At 62.5% G+C, this 17,771-nt stretch overlaps 1 protein-coding gene across 4 annotated transcripts in view; it reads right to left on the bottom strand.

The window, feature by feature from the left end:
* Positions 1-17,771, bottom strand: part of Ptprn2 (protein tyrosine phosphatase receptor type N2) — a 743,280-nt gene that overhangs the window by 45,334 nt on the left and 680,175 nt on the right. For all 4 annotated transcript variants that reach the window (XM_047562250.1, XM_047562251.1, XM_047562253.1 and 1 more), the window contains 2 exons: positions 7,906-8,053; positions 735-808 (listed from right to left, as the gene is read on the bottom strand). In XM_047562250.1, coding sequence (XP_047418206.1) covers positions 735-808; positions 7,906-8,053 — 222 coding nt within the window. The remainder of the gene's footprint in view (positions 1-734; positions 809-7,905; positions 8,054-17,771) is intronic.

The following is a 17,771-nucleotide window of genomic DNA, read 5'->3' as shown; positions in this document are numbered from 1 at the left end:
CAGCATCAGTCTCGTTGAGAAGACCAGGGGACAGCTCCGGACGAGAGGCCCTGGACGGGCAGACCCGATCTCTGAGTCAGAGTCCACTGTGCCCCTCACCGTCGCCTGCACCAGGCCTGGGCCCGGGCGGCGCAGGTGGAGCACCTGGACCGGCCGCTCCTCGGGTCACTTTTGGAAGCTGAGTTTGCGTGCTGCGTGGGTGTGAGAGTCAGGACACGGTGCGATGGCCACATGGTGGCATCTCCACTTCCCCACGGTGGTGCTCAGGGGCAGCTGGTGGCCGTGAGGACGCAGCCAGGGACACCACAGTGCGCCGTCAGCTGGGCCATGTTCTCAAGGGGCTTTCTACCCAAGGCCACGAGGGCCTAGGACTCAGATGCATTTGCGGCCCTAGGGTGGGCCGGCACACTGCGCCCTGGGTATCGCTGACCTCTCGAGGACACACTGTGCTCGGCAGCCCCTGTTTGGTGGCTGCAAACCTGGGATTTCAGAGAGATTCCTGATGTTTCCCTTAGACTGAAATCAAGGACAGATGTCGGGAGGGGACCGGGCAACAGCTGTCCCAGTCCATGCTGACGACAGCCCTCCATGGCCTGGTCCCTCACTCCTGCCCACCATCACTGGGCTCGACTGGCAGGCAACCTGAGCCCCAGGGAAGCCAGAGTCCAGCTCGTCGCTGGCTCACGGCCCTCTCGATGCCGCACCGTCGTGCCACCCGAGGAAGGCGTACTTACAATGGGGCTGGCGTTGATGTAGTCCGAGTTGCTGTGGCTGTTCTCCAGTTTCAGCAGGATCCTGGAGTGGTCATCTGCAAGCAACCCAGGAGCCGTGGTTAGGAGCTGGCCCAGTGCTTCATCCGGTGGAGTGGGGGAGCCGCCCAGGCCCACACCACCCCGGCGCCCGCCCCTGCTCCGCATGAGCCTTGAGGGTCCCTCGGGGTGAGTCTTTCCTTTCTGCCTCCCCGGATGACCCTGTGGCACAGGGGCATAGAAATGGTGTGTGGGGAAGCGGCTGACCCCGGCCGGCAGAATCAGGGACCCCAGGGCTGTCCACTACCCTCACGTGCAAGGCGGCCTCTAGGCCTCGGGGCCTCTGCCTTCAGGTGACAGGCAGACGACGGCACACCTGGATAGACGGACACGAGACCAACCACCAGGCCACCATCCAAACACAAGGTCTCCTGCTTGGTAAGTGGCTGAATCCCAGAGGTTACTGGGATCTAGTCTCCAAAGGAGAGTAAGAGCCAGAGGAAACGCAGATAAAGAGGCAACGGGAGAGCCGCGCAGCGGGGCCCGGACACGAAGGGCAGAACGCCTCGCCCGGCCTGAGACCCGCCGGCAGCCACGCCGTGGGCTCCTGGGAGCCGCCCTTTCTGCCTCGGCTCCAGGAACTTCCCAGTGTGACCCCAGGGAAGTCTCGGGAGCGGATGGGGGTGCCGACGCCCACCCGGCGAGGCCCCAGGGTGGGGACCTCAAAAGCTCCCGCTTCCTACACCAGGGGTCTGCCGGAGGCCACGGCCAGCGGCTTGGCTCCCGCCGGCGTGAGTCTCCAGGGGACACAGAGCGTCCCTGGACACGGGGTCCCCCGCGGGGAGCCCTGCTCAGATGGGCTTGCTTCCCCTGCCCCGCCCTGTCTTGCCACTTGCGGCAGGAGGAGGCCCTGCAGGGCCTGCAGACTGCTGTCACCTGTTCTTTTCTCTTGGAGACGAATTTACCCCACTTCTTAAGAACCAGCAGATTCTAGGGCTTGGGAAGGGCACGTCTCAGGAGGGGCTGAACTCGGCAGTGCACCTGCTGGGGACGGGGGCCCAGGGGGCCAGAGCCTCCCGTTGGCTGTGACATGCCAACGGCACCTTTCCAGGGGACGGAACACTTCAAGATGTCACAAGACATGTATGTACACGGCGCATGTGTGCCCACATTGCGGAGCGTGAGGGGCAGGTCTGACAGGAAGGGCCCGCCGAGCCGGGGGCTGTTCTGTTAGGGTGCTGGGGCCCGTGACTCCTGCTCTGGTCCCGCGGGCCCCAGGGCTCTTTCTGCACAAATTTATTCCCGAGAGGGTGAAAATCGGTCGTGTCAGGAAACAGAAATGAAGTTGGTCGGCTCTGACGTCTAACACTGCGACACTGCCCCACACAAGCTTCCAGAAGCCCAGGGCCACGCTGGCCCCGCAAAGACCCCAGCCGGTGCTCACTCTGCCCAGGGGGTGCACCGGCCGTCGCAGCCTACACAGAGCTCTGGAGTGAAGAGCGTGGCTTCTCCTGTTTCCAGGGGGTTCTGGGGTTCCCAGGCCTCACTGTCAATATTTTTAACAGCCAATTTCAGGTCCCTGCGCTGCTGGCTGCTGGGAGCAGGTCGAAGGGACTGGGGACAAGGAAGAAAAACCACAGCTTCCATTTCCTGGCGGCACTCAGAGGTCTGGTGCATGGCATGTGGCGAATGCTCAGGCCCCACACAGGACCAGAGAGGCTCGGCCACTGCCCTGTGGTGCCTCTCCCAGAGGGACAGCACGCCTGGCCTGTGAGTCACGGAGACAGCATGCGCTGCTTCTGCTGGCATAGCTGGTGAGTGCCGGAGCTTCTCATGAGGACATTGAGGGGCGATTCCTAAGCCAGGGAGGCCCTGTGAGATGGAGACCCTGCACAGAAGCCACACCCCGGCTGTGGACAGACAGTGGCTGGGACCCCCCACTGTCCTTCCAGAGTGCGGGCTGGGGCAGGTCTGTGGAAGCTTCTGAGCCCCCACCCCCACGGTGTGTGTGGTTTTGTTCAATATGTTGCTTTTAAAGCCACTTGAGGTGACCTTGTTTAAGTGTTGGGCTACTTTGGGCCTCTGTTGGAAACACACAGAGTCATCCTGGAAGGGCCAGGGCCACGCTGGCCAGAGCACAGACAATGGGGGTTTGTGTGGGGAGCAAAGCGATGGCTCGTGCAGCCAGGCTTCATCTGGCGGGCAATTCTGCATCATCTGTGACTCACTTTCCCGGTTCATGTTTTAAGAGGTGCCATGGAGGTCAAGGACATGGCGACCTTGAGTTCTGAGCATCCCAGGATGGGCCTCCAGGTCTAGTAAGGCGGCACCGTCAGAAGCAGCGGGAGGTCGATCACAGGTGGGAGAGGAGCCCGCAGGCCTCAGCTGCGCCTGGCTCGCTCACGCCCACTCCTTCCTGTTCCCCAAGCAGCGTCCCCTTGAGCAAGTGAAGAGCAAAGACAGGGTCAGCTCTGGACTCACAGCAAGCTGAGGCGTCTGGCCGAGTGGGCAAGCTCAACGCTCCTCCAGGATCCCAGGAGCCAGGAGCACGGGGGGTGTGCTTCACTGCTCCGCACCTGGCCTGTGCCTGCTGGGGTGCCCTCTCCAGGACCCATGGCGTAGGTCTCATGGGGGGCCTCGGAGCCTCCCCTCCTGAGGCACGTTGGCCTCCGTGCTTCTTCAAGGCCAGCACCAATGTCCCGGGTTCTGTACTTCCACACAAGCAGCTGCCTACGTGTCCTCTGTGCACTGGAACTCCTTGCCATGGATGACATGGGGACACGTTTCCCTTTCCACGTTGGAGAAAGCAAGGCCCAGGAAGACCTAAAGAGGTCCTTGGTGACATCGGCAGAACTCCGGGTGTGAGCTCTGGCCCTGCCCCTTGCTCACCAGGTGACATTGGGGCAAAGCGTTCAATATTCCAAAGCATCAGCTCTGTCTTCCTAAAGGTAGGACACAGTCCCCTGGGGACCGCCGAGGCAAGGGCCCCTGCTGGACACAGCGTGGCGCTGGGACACGCAGCCCAAACGAGTCTGTCGGGTCTGTAGGACGTGTGCCCAGCGCACCGTGACTCACATTACCTGGGCACAGCGCAGGAGTGACCTCGCAGAGTACTGAGAAGGCTCCTGGGGCTCTGCCTCTAATGGACTCAGGATGTGGCCGTCCTTGTCCTGCCCGGGCCCTCTTATGTGGAAGGCCTCCTTGCAGCAGGCCTCTAAGGTGGTGCTTCCCACGCCCAGCTCCCTGGGGGATACCCTCCTGGGTGCTGCTGCTGGAAGCACAACCTCTGCAGAGCTCCCGGCCGGGCTGGCACTCGGCAGTGGGCTTTCTTTGACCAAGTGGTCAGCTGTGCATCCTCCTGGGCTCTGCAGCCCCTCAACATTCTGTTCAGATTCAGATAGCGCCATTTATGCTGCTGGCGCCACGCCTTCCTCTGATGGTGTGGTCCTGGCAGTGGGGAGACCTCTGTGATGGGCTGGCAGCGGCTCCTGGAGGGTCTCGGCTGAGTCGTCAGTGGAGATGGCGGACCTCAGCATCCGGGACCACGGCTCCCTCTCCAATTTCACGGGTCCGTGATGGTCTGATACGCTGTGGAGATGCGGCCCGAGATGGCCCGCCAGCACACACCTGCTGTCAGTGCTGGGCCTAAGGATTCCAGCCACGCATACATGGGAACGTTCGCTCCGACTTGTTGTAGGTGGGGCAAAGGAACACGTTACGATGCCATGTTTGTTTCAAGACCGAGACGCTAAGCAGGTGTGTCTGCAGATCTGGAGCTTAAGACAAACCACAGGGCGGTCATCGACAGCCGCCCCAGCAGGCGCGTCCTGCGTGGAGACCAGGCTCACCCGTACCTCCCTGCACACCCGACTCCTCTTCAGCAAGCGGGCCTTCTGCTTGAAACGCCTCCGGGAAATGTTTAGTGTCAACCGTGAGGATCACCAAACACCAACACAGATGGGCTGAGTTCCAGGGACTGCTGAGTGGGGACGTGACACCACAGCTGGCCAAGGCCCTAGGCTGGGTGTTGGGGTCGCACACCCCACACCAGGAAGGTCGCACCCGGGACCTGCCCCTCCAGTGCCTGCAGGGAAGCTGCCAAATGAAGATGAGCCTGTCCAGTCCCCATGCCAACCTGACGGGGGCCAGAGTGGTGCAGAGGCCTTGGCCTTGCATGCACTTATTAAATAGCCAAACAGGGTCCCCTGCAGCTCTCAGAAAGCAACCCACAAGGAGCCCTGCTGGGCTGGGGGCACTGGTGTAGCTGAAGCACACCCAGCTCCCACTGGAGGGACCTGCCTGCACTGACCCTGCCTCTGGGGAGGAGGGCCTGAGTCTGGCCTTGGACAGAGCAGAGCCCAGGGGAGCTGACCCCGGAGGTGCCCAGCCACGCCCACCCTGCTGTCCAGCTCTCCAGGAGGCACCTGCTGTCAACGGCTGACTTGGGCCCCAACAGGTTCGTGGAGTCCCAGCCCGTGTCTGGGACAGGCAGTGGAAGTCCCAGTTGCAGCCAGCGTTTGCTAGGAAGCCCTGAGTCTCTGGCAGTCATTCCTTGTCCTGCTGAGCCCCCACCAAGATGCCACGTCCAGACCCTGCAGGCTGAGGACACATCGCCCAGCTTGACGAGGGTGAGCGGGCTGTGGACGGAGAGGGCTGGGTGAGGAGAGTCCCTTTATCAAGGAAAAGTCACTTCAAGGAAAAGCAGTGCTATTTAGAATCAAAAGACCAAGGGACACAATACCCAGGGGCAGCTGTGGAGCCTTGATCACTCCTGCCTGGACACAAAGCAAGTCACACATCAGGGACTGCAGGACTGTGGGGGGATGTGGCGAGCCTCCTCTGATGTCCTGACTCCAGGCCCGCAGACCCGAGGCGTCTGGAGATAGGCCTTTTGGAGAGGTCGAGGGAAGTGGCCACGGGGCCGTCCTGAGAGATTCAGACCCAGGCAGACTCCAGCCTCAAGCCCAGGAGGGAGCCCTGGCCCTGCACACCCTCCAGCTGGACCTCCAGGACTGCAGGGCCACACGCTGTCCCAGAGCCCAGATGGGGGACGTCCCTAGGTTTCAGGGACTGTGGGAGTGCTAGGCCCCCCACGTAGGAGACTGCCCGCCCTCAGAGACGCAGCTGAGGAACTTTGGTGTCGTGATGCGTGGAACTTGGAACAGTTCATCCCAGACCAAACTCACATGTGTCGTGGGGCACGGCCGTGCCGGTGGGGAGAGCCAGGTGCGCGGGGGGCGAGCTGCAGCGGGGCCTCCACCTGCGAGCTTCAGAATGCCTAACAGGAGTGCGGGCAGCCCTGCCAGGCTGGAGGGAGACCCCTCAGGAGCAGCGGGGCTAAGGCTGCACTGGGCTGTCACAGGCACTGAGCCTCCAGGGAGGGCACATGCCACTTCAGGGACCTCTGCCCTGGGGCAGAAGGCGCAGCTCCAGCTGCAGCTCCGCAGGTGCAGTACAGACGGCCCAGAGCACACGGGTTGCAGGAGGACGTGGGGGCAGGTGCGGCTTCGGGCACCTGCCAGCATTCTTAGGGCCTGGTGGGCACAGCCGACTCCACACCAGCAAGGGGCCTGCTGCCGGATTCGGCCAGTATGGAGGCAGGATGGGCAGCAGGGCCACATCTGTCCCGTCGAGGCTGTCTGTCTAGCGACTTGAAGGTGTGAAACACGTGTAAGATGAGCAGATGGCGAGAGCAGGGGCAGGGCGGAGGGAGGGAGGGACAGGTGTCGGGGCAGAACCTCGATCTCGAACCAGGTTCCGTCTAGCAGAGAGCAGCACGGCTCCGTCCACGACAGGCACCGGGAGCGGGGAGGTGGCAGCTGGGCTCCTGGGCCCCCAATGGTTCTTACAGGAAAGACCCCAGTTCTGGTGAATGCAACCCGAAATGAGCACCGTGGAGAGCGAGTCCGAGGAGAGGTGCCCAGCGCCAATGCGAACTCTCGGCCCCCGGTGAGGGTGCAGCCCAGGAGGGAGCTGCCTCCCAGGGCGTCCCCCCGGGCTCTGGCACAGGAACCGGGGCCCTCCCCACCTGACACGGGGGAGGTGCCCAGCGTGCTCTGGGGTGGAACCCGAACGGGACCCCTCACTCCGTGCTGCACATGGGCAGGAGGCACTGGAGGCCGAGACCCCTCACAGGGCGGCGAGCGAACCCCAAGAAAGTCACAGAAAGGGAGACGACACACGAGCAGACGCAGAGTGGGAGGTGGCACCGCTGTGGGGAGCAGGCAGACCACCGGCATCAGAGGACCTGGTCCAGGGCTGGTCGCAGGTCCAGCTGCCCCTCAAGACAAGCACAGAGCGCAAAGCTGTGGAGGGGTGGGGGCGGGTGGTCCCTGGCCTGAAGGGCCCTGGCTCTGCTGGGAAGGGAGGCGCTGAAGGAGGCGTCGCCGGGCCCCTGCCCTGAGTCCAGCTCTGCCCACTCCAACCTGTGGCCACGGAGGAGGAGCTCTCGCCCGAGGTTGCCGAGGCGTCAGGGCAGCTCTCACACAGCTCCCCAGCCAACCCGGAGCACATCCCCCTCTGGAACGTGGCCTCCGAGCCGCCCTCTCCTCCCGAGGGGGGTTCAAGAGCAAATCGAGCCCAAATCCCCCTGGGCCTGTGGACCTGGGTTGGGGGGGTGCAGGGGGACGCACACACCCAGGCTGCCCGCCCCCGGGCACCTGTGAGCCCGCCCTACGCATCCGCGTGTGGGCCGTGAGCGGCCTCCTCCTCCACGCCTGCCCTTAGGTCTCTAGATCCTGGCAGAGGGAGGGTGCTCAGGGACGTCTGCAGCAGCTGCGAGGCCAACGGGGCAGTGCTGGCCATGACCGGGAGTCCAGGTGCCGGGCCAGCTGCAGCTGCAGAGCAGACTCGGGGGCAGGGGCAGGCCTGCGTCCACGCCACAGTGTGGCAGCTGTCCTCCTGGGCTGTGTGCCCCGACCCACACCTAGGCCTCTGCCATGCGGTCCAATGGGAGTGGCCCTGGACCAGGCCTGAGCCGCCGGGCTGTGGACGGCTGCAGGGCAGAGGGCACTGGTCCTCCGAGGGGCAGGTCTGCAGGTGGTAAGGGGAGGGGCGGGCAGACCACGGGGTGGGGTCAGATGTGCTGTGGGAGGGAACAGCCCGCCTGTGTGGGACCCGAGCTGGCCCTGCCGGGACTCCCGGGCTGGGTACGTACAGGTCAGCACCGCCAGCGAGCGGTTCTTGGGCAGGTTCTCCTCCCTCTGGGCCACCAGGGAGCTGCTGGGCTCCGCCTGGTAGGCACAGAGCGCCTCCCACTCCTTCTCCAGCCGGTTCTTGTTCTTCAGGTGGTCCTCCATGTAGGCCTGGAAGGGAAGCAGAGAGTCAGGAAGGACACAGGGGCTGGGCATGCTCCGCCGGTGGTCCTGCCCAGCGCAGGAACACAGCGCTCTCTCCCCGTGATTTCAAGGCCACGCGGGGACCCGGAGGGCTCCTCAGTCATGCCGCCCGCTCTGGGGCTAGTGTGAAGGGCCGGGCAGGACAGACAGACCCGCCCTGGACCACATTCAAGCAGCGAGCCAGAGCTGGTGGGGAATCACATCTACCAGCCCGACCTGGGGCTGCGGGGCTGGCAGCAGGCGGGCTGCCGTGGGGGAGAGAGCTGCTCTCGGGCAGGGCGGACAGGCCAGGACCCGAGGGTCTGGCTGGGTGTGGCTGAGGCCAGGGGTCTGCACATCTGCGGAGACCGTGGGGCCTGGACAGCAGTGCCACGGGAGGCTCCTGAGCAGGGTGGCAGCGGTGCCGCTGGTGCTTGGAGACCACCGAGGAGGACAGGGCCCCAGGGCCGAGGAGCCTCAGAAACGAGCGTGGGCGAGTCGTGGCAGGTTCGAAGGGAGGACGTGGCCGCGGACGGGAAGACGCCCTGGACCAAGCCCTCCCACGACCCCCAGGCTGCAGACCATCTCCCTGGGTGGCCTTCACCAAGGTCACCACGAGCTGCTGGCAGGGAGGACGTGGCCAACGGCCTTGGAATCGTGCACCTGAAGAACGGGAAGCCCTCGCCTGGAGAACTCTCACGTGCCAACCAGTCCACCCACCGAGCTGCGGGGGAGGGGAACCCGGCACCGCGTGGTGAGATGCCCAGAGACGCCAGGGCGGGCGAGTCCGCATCCACACGATGCCTGCCCTTCCACGGGAGCGTGGCTTCCTCAGTGTGGGCCGGTGACGCCGCCCGCGGACAGGCTGGGCCTGGGGCGGAGACTTGGGCGCGGAGGTGGTGGTGGTTTCTTTCAGATGTAGAGAGACACAATACTGTTATCTGCTTATTTTTATGCGGTGCTGAGACTCCAACCCAGGGCCTCACACATGCTAGGCAAGCGTGGCCACTGAGCCCAGCCCCAGGCCAAGGCGCACTGTCACACACGTGAACTCACGCAAACACACGGATGCTGGATCCGCACTTGGGCGCGGTTCTTGGGTCGTCACGCAGTTGAGCTCCAGGGCTGGGGGCGCGGGCCTCAGCGTGTGCATGGATGTCGGTTTCTTAATTTGGCTTCTCTCAGCCTGCTGGGTGTGAGGCTTTCGGGACACCAGGCTATGTGGCCTGTGCCAACGTGGCAGGGACCTCAGGCCCTTGGCTCTCCGCCCTCCTTCTCCTGGCCTTGCCTGTGAGCAAATGTCCCGCAGCAGCCAAGGACCCAGGCCTCAGGCTGTCCCCTGCCACAGGACGTCAGGCAGCCAGCACAGCCAGCACCTGCCCTATTGATGTCTTTAGTCCAAAGATGGCGGAGAGCTTATGAAAAGCGTCCGTGGCTCAACCCCAGCTGCAGGGTGGCACAGGTCAGCCATCCCCACAAGTGGAGTGTGAGTTTTCAACATGCCACGTGTCTCAGGGTTTGGGAACACGTGTGCCCAGGTGCACAGCACCCACACACAGCCCCTTTCTGCAGGGTGGCCAGCTCTCTGTTGGCCAGCACAGCGTTCAGGTCTCCCCATCAGCCCCATCTGTGAGGAGCCAGAATGGTCCTCCTGGCACCTCCCTGCCCACAGGCACCCTCTACAGGCAACGGCAGAGAAGCAGAAGAGCAGGGCAGGACAGGCAGCTGCCGCCCCACATGACGCGGGGCAGGAGGGAGTCTCCGGGCAGCCCGAGGCCTATCTCCTCCAAGCCGCTCTGCAGACCAGTCTGCCCGCCAGCCTGCCTTGCAGCAGCTCCTGTACCCTGTGGGGATCAGGTGTGCAAGCCACTCAGCAGTGCAGCCCCTGGTCTGGGAGGACCTGCCAGGCCCTGCTGGGAGGCCCACCTCGGGCTGGGAGGGACGCGGAAGCACCTGCTCCAGAGCAGAGGCCCTGCATCAAGGACCTGAGCTGTCAGAAGTGACCCTGTGAGTCTGCCCACGACCCCACCGTTCCAGGGCCCTTCCCGTGTGACAATCGGATTTCAGACATGTGCTTCTGTGGGCTCCTCACGGTACTTCAGTGAACACGCGATGCTTGCATGCCCAGGACCTAGTGAGGCTGGCGGGAGGCCCTGGCCCAGAGCGCCACAGGGCCGCGTCTGCAGCGGTCACCTGCTCTGCTGGAGCAGATTCCTTACAACAGGCACAGAGTGCTCTGGCCAAGCTGTCTGGTCCCGGCAGCCATGAGCAGCACCAGCGCCAGCGTGGCCAGTGCTTCTCTCAGCCCATGGGGGACACTCCACAGTGACCAGCCCTACCACTGCAGCCCAACCCTGCGGTCACTGCAGCAGGGGTGATGGACACCGTCTGAGGCCCTCTAAGCAGCAGCCAGCTGGGCTTCCACGCTTGCCTCGACCAGGGGCATGGCATCACGTCCACGCCCACGGGAATTCCTGGACTTGTGGCAAGAGGTGCAGACGGAGCTGCTGGTCAGCAAGCTGGGCAGTGGAGGAGGCAGATGCCGCTGTTACGGCTGCCTGAGAACCGTCGTCTGCGATGGGCTGATCACAGTTCTGCAGGTGAGCCCCGCGCGCCTCTCCTGCTCAGCGCCTGCAGCCCTGCCCTGTTGTGGGCTGCGTCTCCCACGAACATCTTTATGAAACACTGTTCATCTTACAAAGTGGTGCAATTTCCTCTGCGCATCCTGGGAGTCCTTCCTCTTTTGTGGTTTGTGGATTAGACGTTCTCCTCCGTGAGTCTGTGGAGAAGCTCGGCCTTTGTAGTAAAATAACATGTTTTAATCAATAAAAGCAAAACCAGAGTGACTCAGCCCTCTCTTCACGGGTGCAGGCAGCGAGGGCAGAGCAGCACGGCACTCAGCCCGGCAGCTGCAGCGACACTAGGCTCGCCAGTGGCTCCAGCGGGCACGCTCCCCACAGGCACCGGGCTGCCGAGTTTTAAAAGCGGCCTTCTGAACAGTGTGCACTGTGGTCGGGCACAGCTCAGCTTCTTTTAAAACTGCAACTTTTAGTTACATAAGTAGCACATGTAGAAAAGAAAAGGAAACGAAGCTAAGAGGAACAGGAGAGCCTCTCATCACGCCGGTCCCCAGAGCAGTGTCGGGCTGGCACACCGGCTTCCTTCCTCGAGCCCGCGGCCCAATGCAGGCCCTGAGTGCTCTCGATGCTAGAGGTTCTTTAAGATGGAAGGGTGTCCACGTGGGGCTTCCTCTTACCTGGGGGTGGGGCGGGAGCCCAGGCCCTGAGCACGCCGCCCGTGGCCCTGGCTGTGGCTGCAGCCTCCTCCTGGACTTCCCACAGCCACGCCAGCCCCCCAGCTCCTTCTGCACAGTGTCCCCTTCCTGCAGCGGATGCCTCCAGGATCCCAGCGGGTGCCTGACACCCAGGCGAGCGGGCAAGCCAGTGTGCCAAGCTTATCTGGGGCACACACTCCGGCACTGAAGTTTGACTTGCAAATCACAGTAAGAGATGAACAACGATGCTTCACTGTGGCGCTGAGCAAACTCAGCATATGATCCTTTTTCTTATTAAGTCAGTAGCTGTCACTTTTCACTTAAAAGAAACCCTCCATAGCTTCTCTGTGCATCTCTGAAACGTCAGCATCACAGCCCTGGGGCTGTGGGGTCCTCGTAAAGTGAGGTCATCCAAACGCGACAAGGGTTCTGACAAGCGGCTGGCTGCAGAGGGACGGAAGGGTGGGAGGTGTGCACACGGAGCTCCTCGAGCCAGCATGAGATCTCACCATGCATCCAAATGGCATACGATTCAAAACTTCTGAACTGTTTATTCCTGAAAATTTCCACATATTTTCAGATCAAAGTTGATCACAGGTAGTTGCAACTTAGAGTGAGACTATGGATAAGGGGGGACTATGGTATTTCTCCCACAAAGCACGACTTATTTAAATGACAGTCAGGGGTGTTCAGAGTGGCGTTGTCCTTTTTTCAAATTCCAGGTCACTGGCTGGCTGCTCTCCAGACTGTGAAGCCTCCATGTCCACCGAGCACGCACTCCACTCTCATCTAGCTTCCTTCCCCGTCATCGCACGGAAACGAACCTGCCCAGATGAGGCCCAGCTCAGCACCAGCAGCCTGCACAGGGTCTGGAGGGGACCTGCCTTTCCAGCCCTGCCCCCACACCACCTAGCAGACACGTCTCTGGCGTCCCCAGCTTCGCTCAGCATCATGACCGTGGGCTTCGGCCTCTTGCCAGCCTCCTAGGGCTACTCTGTTGGCTGGACACCTGCAGGACCACGTCAGCATCTGATGGACAGTCACCAGCAACCTGGAAAGCTCTGCAAGTTATTTGTGTCCAGAATTGGTACTGATGGGCACCCAGGAAGGTGCCTTGGAGCCTGTGGAGCTCAGAACAACTCCCCTCGGAAGCAACCCGGGGATCTGGAACTTCTTGCGCATTTCCCGGCCTTCCTCCTTTCTGGGCGACTCAGGAAACACCTCCAAGCTCCTGTGTAATGGGAGGCTCCACGTCCCCGCGCTCCTGTGACAGCCAACCTGAGGTCCAGTTTGCCAGTGTGGGAAGCAGTAATGGCCCAGAAAGCTCTTCTCCTCCTAAAGTCCGACAGTTGCACGCTGTCTTCCCAGGAGCCTCGGATGGCTGCTCATGGCCCGCAAGCTGGGTGCACACAGCACCCCTGGAGCGGGCCCTGCACAGGCCGTGGGCTTCCAGGGATTGGTAGCATGGGCACCGACTTGCTCACTCTGCAGCCCCGTGCTGGGCACTCCAGGGCCTCTGTGTGGATGCTCTAACTAGGGAGCACATGGGCGCGCCAAGCGAATTAGACAAGACCGGGCGGGAGTCAGTGCAGGGGAGGTGCGGCCTCCGTGTCCGAGGCGGAGAACGGGGCTTCGTCCTGCCTTCCCACTGGAGACTTTGAGAGCTGCCCTTTCTCATCTGGTGGCTTGCCACGCTGTCCACTGTGTGCTGAGGACCCTGGCTAGAGCAACAAGGGCTGCCCAGGCGGCTGGGCGGTGCCTGGGCTGGGCCCAGAGGGAAGCGGCCACCACCTTCCAGCACTCTCGAGGGCCCACGCCTGTGTCCTGTGTAAGAGAACGTTCCTGGATCAGCTGCTCATGAGGCACAGCTCCAGGTCCCAGGGTGTGGGCTCCCCGGCTGTGCCAGGGCACAGGGCTGGCATCCCCGCTGACCTCGCCGCCTGGCTGAGCATGCGGCTGCAGGTCTGTGGATTCTTTTCCTTTGAGATCGCCATGGTCAGCCGTCTGAAGCCCGTCAGGCTGTCCCCTCCCCACCCCTCCTCCCAGACCCTCCCAGGTCTCCTAGTCCACGGTGGCAGAGCATCTGGAGTGAAGATCTCCAGCCGCCTCTGGGTCTGAGAAGCCAGCTGGGGACTGTCACAGGAAACAGTCACTGTGTCAGACCAAGCCTTTCACCCTGAGCCAGCTGGCCTGGCAAAGGCACCACGCCACGCACGAGGGAGGTGTCCACTGCGCACAGACAGCGGCACACTTCCTGCACTCCCTGGCCAGACAGCGACCCCCAGTGGGACGGTGGCTTCCCACAGGTGGAGCAGGGACCCTGCACGTGATGCTGTGGACGTCGCTGCAGAGGTGAACTCTGACCGTCACGTGCAGACCTTCGGGACACGCAGGGCCTTTGCTGAGCAGGAGGGGGCCTGGAGGACAGTGCTGGGCTCGACTTGGAGACTTCTTGCTCCACAATGGAAGAGGCAGGGTGGGCTTGGCCGGACACCGGCAGGAGTCGGGTGGACTGCTTCGTCTCACAGACCCCTCCGTCCTCCTACACAAACTCGAGTCCCACTTCGTAGAAGGGAAGCCAGAGAATGCGTTTCTCAAGGTGTCTTGAGGGTCCACTGAGTTGTATCTGTTGTGCACTCTAGACCAGAGTGTGCACAAATTGGGGGGGGTCTCAGTAGAACACTAGAGGTGGACAGTCTCTGTGGCCCTCATGAATTCTGTGGTCACCGTGGTGCTGGAGACCCTGACCCCTCACCTGAGGAGAAGACATGCTGAGCTGCCCCAAGTACCAGCATTAGACTGCGGCTTGCAGGCAGCACCAAGGAGTGTCGGAGGTGTGGACGCCAGCAGGAGGCCTGCGGAGGGTGGCCAGCAGAGGGTCGGGGTATGTGCTGTTGCTGAGGACCCGGGGATTTCTGACCAGCGTGTCTCTGGCTGTGTGTTCTCCAGCGACACAGGAGCACAGCTTTGCCTTGGTCCCCTGCCTCCACGCCACACCACGGCCCCAGGGGTGGTTCTGAACGTGGCTCCGTACCTGTCCGTTCGTCCTCTGTTTCCTGGTTTAGAAAGAAGTATTCCAAGATCAGCTGTGGGAGGAGGAATTGCTGGGGATGCTGCTCAGGGGATGGCGGGAAGCTGAAGTGCCCCGGGGCAGGTGCGTCTCAGCTGCAGAGCGTGGACCGCGGCCAGCGACTGTGTCACCAGCAGCAGCACCCGGGAGCTGCCCGGAGCAGGCTGGACCCCACCACAGGCGCCTACTGTTAACTACCCCTCGCCGTGCGCAGCCACAGCCCGGGGGCAGCAGAATCAGGGAGAGCAGGCACAGTGCGCGTGGTCCACACCCGTCAGCAGGGAGTGCCGTCGCCTCCGAGGTGGGGACACAGCTTGGAGAGCAGTGGGAGGGTCGCGTGGCTCCAGCCTCGGGCCTGGGGAGCCCCTGCCAAGGTGCCCCAGGAAGCCCTGGTGGAGTAGCAGGTCCACCACACCCGGAAAACCTCTCTGTTGAGCACGTGGATTCCAAGGGAGGACCGGTGAGGCCAGCAGACCCAGCCTCGCCTCTGCGCTGGGGGCTTGGGGTCGGCACTTCAGGAAAGGGCTGTTTCGGTTGTCTGTGGGCTGCCGCACCCGGCCACGTGAGGTGTTAGGGGCAGGCGTGTCAGAACACTGGGTGCATGTGGATCCTGAAGTCCAGGGCTGCACAGCTGGAGGGAAGGCTTGTCGTTTCTCATTCTAGGAAAGACTTGCTTGAAATGGGAGTCACAAGCCACCACCAGTATTCAAACTGCCATCTGGCTGAGTCAGGTGCACGGCTCCTGGGCCTCCTGCTGCTTTAACACCCCGCCAGCACAGCCAGCTGAGGAGGGCCCGGGTGGTACCACGCACGAGGGGCCTCCAGGAGGAACTGAAAGGCAGAGCAGGTTCACCTGCAGGCACCAGGCAAGCCCGCCTGGCGTGTGCCGGAGTTCACTTGGGAAAAGCAAATGCTGGGTCTGGAACTCAGCCTCCGGCTCTGTGCAGAGCCTGAGGAGCAGGGGTAGGACCAAAGGGATCAGGAGGACACACGGAAGACGGCCGTGGGCCTGGTCCCTTGCCGCACCCACGGGGCTCCTGGGCGGGTCTCAGGAGGGGCATCCCCCTGTGGGTCCCCTGCTCAGCCCAGCTGAGGGCACCGTGCAGAGGCAGAGCCAGGTGGAACTGGCCAGCAGAAGCCCACACAGCACAGGACCCGGCCTCCCCGACCCACAGCAGGCAGCGTCCCTTTCAAGGTCTTGCTCTGAATGGTGTCTTTCTCCAGCTGACGATTCTGAGGTCAGACTCGCCCAAGCCCAGTGGCCTCTGGAAGCCGTTCTTCACGTGACCCAGGAAGGTTGACAATCAAGCCGTGAGGACCAGAGGATTCACATCCCTCGAGCAGAGGAGAAGATCCTCACGTCAGAGCCTGAAGACTTCCAGAGAAGGTCTAGCGGGAGAAGGTGCGGCCTGGAGGGCGGGACTCGAGTGCGGCCTGGAGGGCGGGACCCGAGCCCTCGGCCTGGGCGTCGAGTCAGGCGCCCTCCCAGCTCATATGCTTCATGTAGGACCATCTTTTTAAAAATAAAATACAAAACTTACTCCCGAACAGAGAACCTCTCTCCTTCAGACCAAGCCCAAGCCCAGGGCCACGACGCTCCCGTCCCATTCGGGGAGGGAGAGGACCCGCAGGGCCTGCTCTGTGCTCGGTGAGCGGGAACTGAGGCGGGTCGCCCTCTCACGCGTCCTCGGAAGAGCCGAGCTGAGGAAGGGGCAGAGCAGGCTGTCACGGAGTGAGCACTGGCTAGGCCCGCTGCAGGGGTCAGCTATGAGCTCGGTTCATTCGTACTGTGTGATTGTGGCTTTTGGTATCGTGAATTCAGAGCAAAGTCCAGGACTGCAAGAGATCTCACTGAGAGAGCTCTGGATGCCGGGACATCCGCTGGGTGTTCCCCGCAGGGGCGGGCGGCAGGCCCAGCTCCGGGTCTTCACTGTTTGTTTTGTTCTTCTGCAGGGCTGGGAATGGAACCCAGGGTCATGCCACACTGGCCTCGGGGTCATTGCTGGAGGGCACCATGCAGGTGTGAGCGGAGCTCTGAGCTCATGACTCCCACTAACCTGCTACCAGCTGACAGAGGAGGAGAACCAGCGCTTTACAGAGACCCACAGCTGAGCCCTGGCGGGAACTGTCACGCAAGTCCTGGTCCAGAGGTGTTCCAATCAGTAAGCCTTCAACGCAAAAGTGGCCTCTTCTCAGCCCCTGCTCCCAGGAGAGGGTGCCTGCTGCAGGCCTGTCTCCCGCTGGACACTCTCAGCCTGCCAGTGCCCAGTGTGTGGGGTGCCACAGGTCCCCTGCGGAGGCTGAGCAGGAGCCGTGGAGGCAGCGGTGACGGCTGCACACCGGCCTCCCCAGAGCGGCTCAAGCAACTGTACGGAAGTCTCACGTGCCTCACTCTTGCTTCCCATCAGGTCATGGGACACTGTTACAATGCAGAGATCGAAGCTCTAGGGAGGGGAAAATGGTCAAAGGGCTCGGGCCAGGCTCCCATGGACATGCTGTGTGGGACGGATGCCATGCGGAAGCTGAGAGCGGGCTCCTGCCGTCACCCACCAGGCCCGGACCCCGTGGCTCGCTCAGCACCTTCCCTAGGTCCCAGGGTCCAGCAGCCGCTGGTGAAGCAGCAGCTCCCTGGGGCTGGTCTCCAGCTGCAGGAGAGTCCAAGGAGTCTCAAGGTGACCTCAGAAAAGAGCCACCCCAGAGCAGGCGAACCCTGGGGACCCAGGCTGCGAGGGGGTCCCGGGTTGGTATGTGGGGAGTGATTGAGTCCATCCTGGATGATGGGCTGGCCAGGGAGAAGCAGGGGCCACGGTCCAGTGGAAATGGATTTGGAACCTTCCAGAGAGAGGCAAGGTCAGGGGCCAGAGCACACGGGAGCTGACTGTGGCGAGGAGCCGGGGGTTTAAAAGAGCAGGGTGAGGCCTCCGAGGACGCGGCGACAGCGCTTTGAGAGCTAACTCCAGTCGCTGGCAGGGACAGATGGGGCAGGCTGGGGCTGCTGCAGCCCTTGGGCTGGATGGCGGAGGCCGAGGCGGAGAGAGATGGGCAGGTGTGCTGTGTCCTGATGGCAGAGAGGCCAGGTTCACCACGAGAGCAGAGCAGGGGAGTTCAGTCTATTTAATCATCCAGCCTGTTCTTTATACTCCTAAAATTTCTGCAACCCTTGAGTTTGCAGAGTATTTTGTAGACGTTTAAACTCTATCCTTCAAAGAATCACAGCAAGAAATGAGCATTGTGATTCCATCTAAGAAACGAGGCCTAGCAACTGACCTGGACTGGGCAGGAGCCAGGAGCCCGCCATCTGCAGCCCTGGTGCTCCCCGACCTTCCTGCTGCTCTTAGGTGGCAGAGCATGCAGACCTTTGA

This window comes from Sciurus carolinensis, chromosome 8 (genome assembly GCF_902686445.1).
Source record: "Sciurus carolinensis chromosome 8, mSciCar1.2, whole genome shotgun sequence".
Classification (NCBI taxonomy): Eukaryota; Metazoa; Chordata; class Mammalia; order Rodentia; family Sciuridae; genus Sciurus; species Sciurus carolinensis.
This window is presented reverse-complemented; position numbering and strand designations above follow the sequence as displayed.